Genomic DNA, 11,441 nt, shown 5'->3' with positions numbered 1-11,441 from the left:
AATATGCAAAGATGGATAAAATTAACTATAGCTAATATTTATTGAACCCTTACTGTTTCTAAGCACTGTTTTATATATTAACTTATTTAAGACCCACAACCACCCTATTAGGTCCATTTTTCAGATGAGGAAATTGAAGCGCAGAGTTTAAGTAATAGCCAGTAAGTGTCAGTGATAGAGCTGGGATTTACATCCAGCAAAACTGTTCCAGGGTCCACATTCGATCTATCCCTGGAGTTCACAAAATAAGGTAAATTAATAAGAGGAGGTTTTCATGGGTGGTGCTTATCAAACATATTTATTTGTGAAATGGTCTTTATGAAGGCTGTATTCCTTTCTAAATTATAAGGCTGAAAATAGCCAACTTTATTCAGTATTATTTTGTTTAATATTAAAAAAGAAAACTAATTCTATTTTCTATTTGTCTCCAATCACAAAACTATTTTGTATGCTTAAATGATGCCTTTAAAATAAAGTTCTGGGCCGGGCACTGTGGCTCACACCTGTGAGAGTATCCATCTCTACCAAAAACAGAAAAATTAGCCAGTCTTTGTGGCATGCACCTGTGGTCCCAACTGCTCGGGCAGCTGAGGCAGGAGGATCTCTTGAGCTCAGGAGTTTGAGGTTGCAGTGAGCTATGATGAGGCCACTGCAGTCTAGCCAGAGTGACAGAGTCTAACTCAAAAAAAAAAAAAAAAAAAATCTATATTGGAGTTCAATTTTTGTGATTTTATTTGCTTTTGTTTAGTGGATGCAGTTTTGTTGATGCTTAAGATTAAATTCAGTTACAGTGAGCTTCTAGTTTGCTCTGAGTTTTTAAATGAGTAAATATGGTTTGTTTAAAAATTATTAAAAAATCTGAAAAGTCTAAATACCTACCTCTGCTTGCTATAGAAAAGTAGATCCTTAAAAATTAAGATGACAAATAGCTATCTGAATATGTAAAAGTTTAGTTTTCATATAAATGATTATTGTTAAGTGTCCAGCTACCGGTGAGATTAGGCTTTATTTCGAATGCCAGTGTATATATGTCGGGGTAGTATAGTAGAATTCTCAATTCGCAGTTAGGAGATTGGGATTTTAGTGTTGATTCTTGGTCAAGTCTTTTGACAGCTTTCTGTCCTATTTTTGTTTGTGTTAACTATTAAACCAGAATAATAACAGCTGTTGTTCGTCTCTCAGAATGTTATATGGAAAAAATGAGATAGGATAGTATTCCAAAAAGAAAGGGCTAAACTAATTCAAGGCACCACCATATTATGGTCATTGTTGTTCAGATGTTTCTTGACTGTAGGTTTGGTTTTCTGATGAAAATAGAATTCTGAGGATAAATCCAATTACATTTACTTTGATGTGTCTGTTCCCATTGTACTGTTACGATGGGATTTTGTTGCATTTGATAGTTCTTGAAATGTGTACCTAAGTAGAAGATGTTATTTATAGAGGATTTGAAATTTGACATACGACTATGGTGATAAAGAAAAAAAACAGTGATTATATTGGACGTTTCATTGTAATAAATTTATAATAAAAAATACAGCATAGTTTGTAATTATAGTATACCAGCTGAGCCTTAATATCATTTTTGCTTAAGTGAGTGCCTGGTATTCATATTTTTAAAGCAGCATTTCCTAAAGTGTGTTCCTTATAATATAAATTTAATGGGGTGTTAACTAATAGTGATGAACATTTCAGAAAGGTTTATGTTGCCAGATAAATCTGAGAAACTGACTTAAGCTAAACAGGCTTCTTTATTTAAGGGACTCTTTGAGCCTGATAAAATACATCGTTTCCCCCAAATTATTTGACCATGGAACTGTTTTGCAGAACCTATCCTGGGACTGTTGTTACACAGAGCAAATTTTTCCTTAACTTACTTAAAATAGTTTGACTATAGCAAGAAATTATACCCAGTTTATTTAAAATATTTGGAGTGAATTCAGACATTAAAATAGCAGTTTTTATCACAGAGATTCAAAATGTTGATTATCTAAGCAATATCATTTTTCTTTTAATTTGTAGGTACGAAAAAAGGACCAGATCAATATTGAAACAAAGAACAAAACTGTTCGTTTTATTGGAGAACTAACTAAGTTTAAGATGTTCACAAAAAATGATACGCTGCATTGTCTAAAGGTTAGTGCTGAATTATTATTTTTTTTTTTTGAGGGAGAGAATCTTGCTCTGTTGCCCTTGGTATAGTACAGTGGCATCTTGTAGCTCACAGCAACCTCAAACTCCTGGGCTCAAGTGATTCTTCTGCCTCAGCCTCCCAAGTAGCTGGGGCCACAGGTGCACACCATGACACCGGGCTAACTTTTCTATTTTTGGTAGAGATGGGATCTTGCTCTTGCTCAGGCTGGTCTAGAACTCCTGAGCTCAAGCTGTCCTCCTACCTCGGCCTCCCAGAGTGCTAGGATTACAGGCATGAGCCACTGTGCCTAGCCCATTTGATTATTTTTAATAGAAAAGTTTAAAGTTTTGGTTGTAAGTGGTGGATAAAAGTAAATAATTAAATATTTGATTAATCCAGAAGAAGACAAGAAAAGAGTAAAAAGAAACATTAAATAGATGAGCAAAATAGAAAACAGATAGTAAGATGTTAGATACATATGCAGCTATATCAGTAATTACATGAAATGTAAAAGGACTAAATACATCAAATAGAAGCCTTAAAAATATAAGACTTAATTAAAACACTGTGTATTATCTACAAGAGAGATACCCTTAAGTATAAAGATGAGAAAGGTTCAAGTAAAAAGATGGAGAAAATATACCATGCAAATGCTAACCAAAAGAGAGCTGGTTTCACTTACTATTATCTGACAAACTAGATGTTAAGGCACAAAGCATTAATAGAAATAAGGAAGGATGGTTCGTAAGGATCAATAGGTTATTATTACGTTCCTGAGTCAGTATGCAACTGATAATGTAGCTTCAAAACCTATGAAGCAAAAATTGGCAAGTAATGGAGAAATAAACAAATCCACAATCATAGTGAGAAATTTGAAAGTACTTCTCAATAACCTAAAGAACAGGTGGACAAAATGAGTAAGTATATATAGAATTTGAACACAGTTACCAACCTTGATCTAATTTACACCATACCGCAACAGCAGCAGAATTTATAATCTCACCAAATGCACCTGGATCATTTACCAAAATCACCCATAAAGAATGTCTCAGCAAATTTGAGAAGATGGAAATTACTGAGATTATGTTTTCTATCCATTCTGGAATTAAACTAGTAATCGATTAACAGTAATTAGCTATATGTGGTAAAGTTCGTGCAGAATAGATGGAGTAATTCTTCTACATTTAAAATTGGTGGTTCCCTTATTAAAGTTTTTCTCTATAACAAATTTTTTGTCAACTCTATTTCCTTGGGATATTAATAGATATATCACACAAAACCTATCTCAAGGCTTCAAATACATTGGGAACGACCTGAGTTAAACAAAATTAAAGTTTCTTTACTGCATGATTTCTTAAGAGTATTTACAATATTAATAGTTATTGTAAATATTGAGGGATCAAGTTTCTTAAACCTTGGAGCATCTCAGGAAACTGGTAACACTGCTAAATACATTTAGGGAAACTCCGGACAGCATTGTAAAAGGCATTGTGAAAATTTTCTGAATTGAAAGGAATCATGCTAAGACTGTTTAAATGTATTAGTATATTTCTTTGTACTATTTCTTAAAGATAATTTTGGAGGAATATGTATTTTTTGACATAGAAATTCCTTTTTTAGGAATTGGTTTTAAGGAAACAATCATAAATGTTTGCATAGATTTATCTACGAGAATGTTTGTCACACCATTTTTAGAATGCAAGTTGAACATCCCTAATCTGAAAACCCAAAATGTGAAATGCTCCAAAATCCAAAACTTTTTGAATACCAACATAGCACCATTTTAAGAGGAAAATTCTACACCTGACCTCATATGATGAGTCACAGTCAAAACAAAGTCGAAACTTTATTATAAAAAATTTCATGCACAAAGTTATATAAAATATTGTATAAAATTACCTTTAGGCTATGTGTATAAGATATATATGAAACATAAATTAATTTTGTGTTTAGACTTGAGTCCCATCCCCAAGATAGCTTATTATGTATATGCAAATACTATATTCCAAAATCTGAAAATCCGAAATCCGAAACACTTCTGGTCCCAAGTATTTTGGATGCTCAACCTGTAGCAAAAAATGGGAGACAAATTGGATGATAAATAAGAATCGAGTAAGATTTGATCTAGTTCATATTATATAATGTGCACTAGATATATGTACCTTCTAAATATATATAGTGCCTTCTAAATCATGCCATAGAAAGATAAAAAGGAATATGAAAAAATATTTATGTTAAGCCAGAAAACCAAGTTATTAAATGATATGTCTAAATCTATTTTAGTTTAGCAAATATGCATAAAAGACTGAGAGGATAAATACTAAAATGTTCTGGTATGTGTTATGTTTATAAATTTCATACAATGGGCAAATAATACTTTTGTAGTAAAAATTTTTAGAAGTAAATGGTATATAGACCAAAACAAAACAAAAAGGCATTGAGAAAATGTGTATGTGGCATGTATTTAAATGCATAACATCTAATAATAAATACAGAAAGGGTTTTGATAGTTTCCATATATTTTTCTGAAAGGAAAAACATTAAATATATTGAAGTTTTTCAGCAAAAATTTTATGGCGATATACAAAAGATACCCAACAGTGAAGCTAAGTAGCCTCACTTTTGTTTTTTATACTGACAGTTTTTATGTTGTTACATACGTTAGATGTGTAACATTTTCTTTCTCCATGAGGATTGAAGCGTTGTCTTTGTAGTTTTTCATCATTCTTATTATTACAGATGCTTCTGTCAGACTTTTCTCATCATCATATTGAAATGGCATGTACCCTACTGGAGACATGTGGACGGTTTCTTTTCAGATCTCCAGAGTCTCACCTGAGGACCAGTGTGCTTCTGGTAAGGGCTTGAGGATCCCAGTAAGAGCTAGAGGGTCTTGACTTACCTGTACTCCAGGGGTTAAAAATATTGACCAGCGCTAGTTATTTTGCTTTTCCATATAAATAGAAATATTTCTACTTAAATTGAAATATCCCATATATATCAGCTGTCATCCCTGGAGATGTATAGAATTTTTTCTCACCTGGCTGCCAGTGAGTTTACAATATTATAAAAGGGAATTAAGTTCTACCCATAAAACTTCTGATGCATGATGCAAATGAGCAGTACTCTTAATACTAGTATGTTAGAGCCATCTTTACGAATGTTCTTGGTACATCTCAAGCCATCAATAATGTGTCATACAAGCACATAAAATGGAAGCCAAAAAATTGAAATTTAAGATTTATAAACAAAATATAAGAACCTGGGAGTGAAATTCTTTCCCCTCCCTCCCTCCCTCCCTCCTTCCTTCCTTCCTTCCTTCCTATTCTGTTGCCTAGGCTAGAGTGTACTGACATCATTATAGCTCCCTGCAACCTCAAACTCCTGGGACTACAGGTGTTGCGCCACCATGCCTGGCTAATTTTTTTATTTTTTGTAGAAATAGGATCTTGCTATGTTGCTCAGGCTGGTCTCAAACTCCTGGCCTCAAGTAGATCCTCCTGCCTCAGGCTTCCAAAGTGCTGGGATTACAGGCATGAGCCACTGTGCCTATCCTATTTTTTAAACTGTTTAGGATATTGAAATGGCCATCAAGTTTATTAAGCAATTAAGTTATGCTTATTGATAATATGTAAGCATTTGTTTGTGGCCTTTGAAGGGAGAAAGAGAATGTGTGCTGGGGGAAGGACTGTTGGTGTTAATGGCAGAGGGAGCTCTCCAGCAAATCCCTGGACATAGGCTGTCATGGTATCAGGGTTGCTGTTACAAAAGTCTTGATTGTGTCATTTTCTCTTGATATGTTATATTTTTGAGAATCTAGTCGTGAGCCTGAGTACTTTCTGCTTACATTTAAAGGGAAGAAACATGTAAATTTATTTGTATTTTGTTTACAAAAACATTACTGTGAAGGCCATCAAATGGAATTGATTTCCAGATTCTCTTTAGGCTCATATCACATAAATCATACTAAATTCAAATTTGTATTGTAATAGGCAAAAACTTTTTCTTTGGGCCAGGCTGCTGAGGTTAAATGAGATATACTGCATATAAAAGTGTAATATAGATACTAGGAAAGCTTAACTAATTTTTAATGCCTATATTTAGTTTATAATATTGAATCCTGTATGTTTATTTTTGCTAGGGAAAACATTTATGAATCATTGTGGTATGGATGAAAATAGCAATCCTGAAAGCCAAATTGTTTCCTACCTGACCAATTTTCTTGACTCAGTGGGTCTTTTCACCTCTTACAGCAAAAACAACTAGGTCTTAATTGACTTTCTTGATTTCTGCATGGGAGCCTTGTTAATCATTTAACAAGTTTTGGGTTTCCTCCTATGTGTCAGACACTAAGTTCAGTTCAATATCTGCAGGGATATTACAGCTGGGCAGGGATGGTGATACAAAGAAATGAAATATAATTGCTCTCCTCAAAGTGGTTCATACCTAATGAGTGAGGGCTAAACACATAATTCCAATACGGTGTTGTAAATGCCATAGTAGAGGTTTACAGCAGATACTGTGGGCTCACAGAGCGGATACTTCATCCAGACTCAGTGAGTCAGGAGAGATCTACCCTATTGGCTTCATAGTATTTATAGCGTGCAAACTCTCTGCCAGACCCTTGGGATACAAAAGTGAAAGAGATAGTCTCCACTCGTGTAGTTTATAGTCTGATAAGGCGGATAGACAAGTAAATAGAGAATTGACATACAGTATGGTAAATGTGTAAGCATAGGGTATTTTGGTTATAGGTAGAAGCAGCTCCAAATTTGGTCTTGGTATGTCAGGAAAGGTTTCCTGGAAAAAGTGGTGTTTATTTTAGAGACCTAAGCCAAGTCTTAAAGGGAGAGATGAGAAGCCAGTTGAATAAAGCAGCTGCAGGTAAGACTAGAGAGGTAGACACAAACTGGGTGCTGTGCTTTGGAGCTTGGGGTTTTTCCGTGATAGCAGTGGATAGCTAGCTATGAAGGATTTTAAGCAAGTGGAGTAGAGAGGATTAGACTTACGTTTTTAGAAAGATTAGTATGGAGGAGATAACTATGAGGTAGCTGAGATCAAAGGTAGAGAGAACAAAGACTGTTTTTAAAACCTAGGGGGAAAACAAGAAATGGATTGGGGTAGGGATGAGAATAACTAGCTGTATGAAAATTTTTAGGAAGCAGAACTGATAAGACTTGGTGGTGAGATATGAGGGGTGAGGAAGAAGAAAGTGCCTTAAGAGAAGACCTCAGACTCCCACAGGGCACCCCAGTGGATGGTGGTGCCAGTCGCAGAGTGAGGGAATCTAGGGGAGGGAACAGATGATGAGTTTGGTTTGAAGCACATTAGTGCTTATGGGATAATCTCAAATGTATTCATATTTATTTGACAATACACATAACCCTTTAACTGGTTTGCCTTCAGAATTATTCTTGGGTAACGTTAAAATTAGTTTGGGGTGTGTATGTTGGGGAAAATGGTTCTAAAGCAGTTCAAAGAGCAGGTTGAAATGAATCTAGATTAATAACTATATTATGTATGTAGAAATGATAAGTTAAATGATAAATTTTATTTTGTCCAAAGAACTACTTATAGGGTGTGGTCATTATATCTCTACCTCTGTTACACATGAAAGTGTTTTCTTATCTATTTGGAAGATTCAGCATTTAATAAACATTCACAAACTGTAGTATAGAGATATGTCAGTATGGGAGCTTGGCTACAGTCAGTACGCTTTTGAAGTACTAGGAGACAAGAGAAACAATTAGGAAACTTGGTATACCGACAGTTGAACTTACAAATAGCAAAACTTTTTTCCAGTATAGAAAAGCAGTCCATGGGAAAGATTTATTGTGTTTTTAGCAATTCATTCATTTATTCATGTGTTGTTAAATATTAATTGCATGCCTACCGGGATCTGTTTTAAGTGCTAGGTAAACAACAGTGAAAAAGATATGTCCCCTGCCCTCCTTGAGCTTACATACATAGTGATCTTTTCAAAATTTGAAATCTCCCACCACCCCACACCCCAGTACACCTGCTGACGCTAGTCAGTGGCTTCCTTCCACACGCTTAGAACCCAGCATGCTTACTTCCATGGTGTGCAGTGTCTGTATTACCTACCCCTCCCCACCGCTTCCCTCTTATGCCGCTCCATGCTGGCCCCACACTGGCTGCTGTTAGGGCCTGTGCCATATCTCACTGTCTTGTCATCAGGCCTCTGTTTTTGCTGTTCCCTCTCCCGTGAGTGCTCTTCCTGAGGTTCTTTAGCCCTTTGTCATCCTTCTGATCCTAGCTTAAGTGTCACTTTCTCAGAGAGGTCTTCCCTAACCCACCCCTGACTCTAAAGTAGGTTTCCTGTTACTCTTCACCTGAGTACCTTGTTATTTTACTTCACGCTACTGATTACAATTATTGGAAAGATTATTAATAATTAATTTATTTGTTGGCCTGCTTATTTTCTGTTTTCCTACACCAGACTATTAAGTTCCCTGAAGGTAGGAATCATGTCTGTCTTATTCACTGTTGAATTTCCAGCACCTGGCATAGCGCTTAGGACTAATAAACGTCAAAAAAAAGTTTCTTGAATGACTGAATAAATTCAATAATCTTAATGCTTGGTGTGATACTGTTTTAAGAATTAAGAGTGCTATTTGAAGATCTTGAACTAGTCAGTGGTTCTCAACTAGCACCTAGTGGGTAGCGGCCAGGCTGGCTGCAAAACATCCCACAATGCACAGAACAGTCCCCCACAACAAAAATATTATCTGATCTGAAATATGAACAGTGCTGAGGTTGAGAGACTCTGAAGTAGATGACGATTGGATAGATATGTGCTTTCTGGTTACCTCCTCGGAACTGATGCCAAGCAACCCTAAACAAGCTGTAAGACCTTGGGGGCTTTTAGTTTTCTTGTCTGTGGAGACGTGTCAGATTTGTCTGGTACAACACTGCATGACGTAGGCCTTGAGAACAAATTTATTCTCAGTTGTTGTATTTGGAACAGCCAGGGCCAGAGTCACACCTTTGTTTATATTCTTAGTCCTTAATTCCAGTCACTCATGTTTGAACCCTGCTTTCCTTAGAGTTTATATAGTTTGGCACAGTTATGGATAAAGTTACATTTGCATTAATAGCTAAGTTCTCTGATTATTTTATTGGATGAGGCCTAAGGCTGAGTAGTCATGGACTGATACATTATAAAAATGAGTAACGGTATAGCATTTACTGTGCTTTGCATTGTCTTAGATATACCTAGAGGTTATTTTTTTTCTTGTCCAACCCTTTATCCTGAAATGTTAAATCACTGAAAATAGAAGTTTAGTTAGGAATAAAGAAATCTTAGAATTAAAGTGTTTTCATTAATTTGGACTTTTTATTTTAGGAGCAAATGATGAGAAAAAAGCAAGCAATGCATCTTGATGCAAGATATGTTACGATGGTAGAGAATGCATATTACTACTGCAACCCACCTCCAGCTGAAAAAACTGTGAAGAAGAAACGACCTCCTCTCCAGGAATACGTCCGGAAACTTCTGTACAAGGATCTCTCTAAGGTTACCACCGAGAAGGTAAATCTTAATGAAATCATACAATAATAGTCAACTTGATATTTGTAGTAGTGCTAAGCTTATATAAAGTCTAGGAGAGGTGGGGGCAGATCCCAAGTTCCATCATGATTGATTCTATACAAGTCATCTTAAGAAAGCATTCATATCATGGTTTATAATATTTGCGACATAGGTAAACAAAACTCTTTTATGATAACCTCTCATTTTCATAGAAATAGTGACTCTACTAAATTTAATTTTAATTATATGTATACTTGATATATATATAAATATATATTACTTTGTCTGTAATATTCTATAATGCATTTGCCCTTAAATATTTTACATTGGTACAGGGGGTCTTAACATTCAGTAAACTTGAAAAGGCCCGTGATCCCTCTGAAATTTCATCATTTTGAATCTTCTTGACTATCTTTATTTATTCTGGAGAGGAGGGTGTGAAGCTTTCTTTAGATTCTCAATCAGGGCCAATTTCCAGAAAAGGTTAAGAAACACTGACCTAATATCTTTTTTCTTTTCTTTTTTTTTTTTTTTTTTTTTTGAGACAGAGTCTCACTCTGTTGCCTGGGTTAGAGTGCCATGGCGTCAGCCTAGCTCACAACAACCTCAAACTTCTGGGCTCAAGGGATCTGCCTGCCTCAGCCTCCCGAGTAGCTGGGACTACAGGCATGAGCCACCATGCCCGGCTAATTTTTTCTATATATTTTTAGCTGTCCAATTAATTTCTTTCTGTTTTTGGTAGAGACGGGGTCTTGCTCTTGCTCAGGCTGGTCTCGAACTCCTGAGCTCAAATTATCCACCCCCCTCGGCCTCCCAGAGAGCTAAGATTACAGGCGTGAGCCACCGCGCCCGGCCCTAATATCTTAATTATTGTGTTTACCCTGTTAAAATCTTCACTTTTAAGTAAGATGTGTTGAACGAAAAAAATATTTCTTAGTGAATTCTACAAATTGACATATAATACAGTGTAGAACTTTTTTCTTTTTAGGATAGAAGGTGATAGATAAAGGTAGTTCAGCTTTGAAATTGAAACCAGCTTCCGAAGTCAGAGGCAGTAGTTGTTTAAAATGGTGTTAGAGTTGGCTAGAGGTTTATAAAGAATAGAAGGCTCAACGGTGGAGAAGACATTGACATTTCCAGTGAAGCCGGCACGAGAACACGTTTGGTGTTTGAAAGATGGGTTGTGAATATAGAGTAGGGATGCGTATCTTCATTCTGCAATAGTGTCCATTTTATTCCAGAGTAAAAATGGAAAGACTTTGATTGTAGGTAGAACTCTGCTCATTTTCTTATTGGTAGAGGTTTTGACCTAGTAATAGCTAACTTTTATGGGACATTTACAGTGTGCCACTTTCCTGTGTACTGCACATGTTTTCACTTGTCTAATCCTTACAAAGTAAGCTATGACATGTGTGTGCTGTCATTATCCCCCATTTCACACACAAGGGAACTGGGGTTGTCGTGCAACATCAGTCTTGATATAATGTCCTCCACCTTAAGTGATCTTTTAACCAATTGGGTTTATTTATTTGTTGGAAATTGATGAAGTAAAAAAATATATTATTTACATCAAATGATGCACAAAAGAGAGCATGTTATTTTTGCTAAACCTTGGGTATTTCTTTCAGTGACCTGAGTATTTGACTGTATACTATTAGTTAGACTGAAGACCTGGAAACTCTAGGAAATTTAGGAGTATTATAGAAAGATTTAGGAAAAATGCGAATAAATTTTGCCATAATTAGAAATTCTCAT

At 35.6% G+C, this 11,441-nt stretch overlaps 1 protein-coding gene across 3 annotated transcripts in view; it reads left to right on the top strand.

Moving 5' to 3' along the window:
• The window catches only part of UPF2 (UPF2 regulator of nonsense transcripts homolog (yeast)), a 137,625-nt gene that overhangs the window by 90,737 nt on the left and 35,447 nt on the right, over positions 1-11,441 (top strand). For all 3 annotated transcript variants that reach the window (XM_012642200.1, XM_012642199.1, XM_012642201.1), the window contains exons 10-12: positions 2,023-2,136; positions 4,874-4,990; positions 9,501-9,686. In XM_012642200.1, the coding sequence (XP_012497654.1) occupies positions 2,023-2,136; positions 4,874-4,990; positions 9,501-9,686 (417 nt within the window). The remainder of the gene's footprint in view (positions 1-2,022; positions 2,137-4,873; positions 4,991-9,500; positions 9,687-11,441) is intronic.

This window comes from Propithecus coquereli, unplaced genomic scaffold (assembly GCF_000956105.1).
Source record: "Propithecus coquereli isolate 6110/MARCELLA unplaced genomic scaffold, Pcoq_1.0 Scaffold177, whole genome shotgun sequence".
Lineage (NCBI taxonomy): Eukaryota > Metazoa > Chordata > Mammalia > Primates > Indriidae > Propithecus > Propithecus coquereli.
This window is presented reverse-complemented; position numbering and strand designations above follow the sequence as displayed.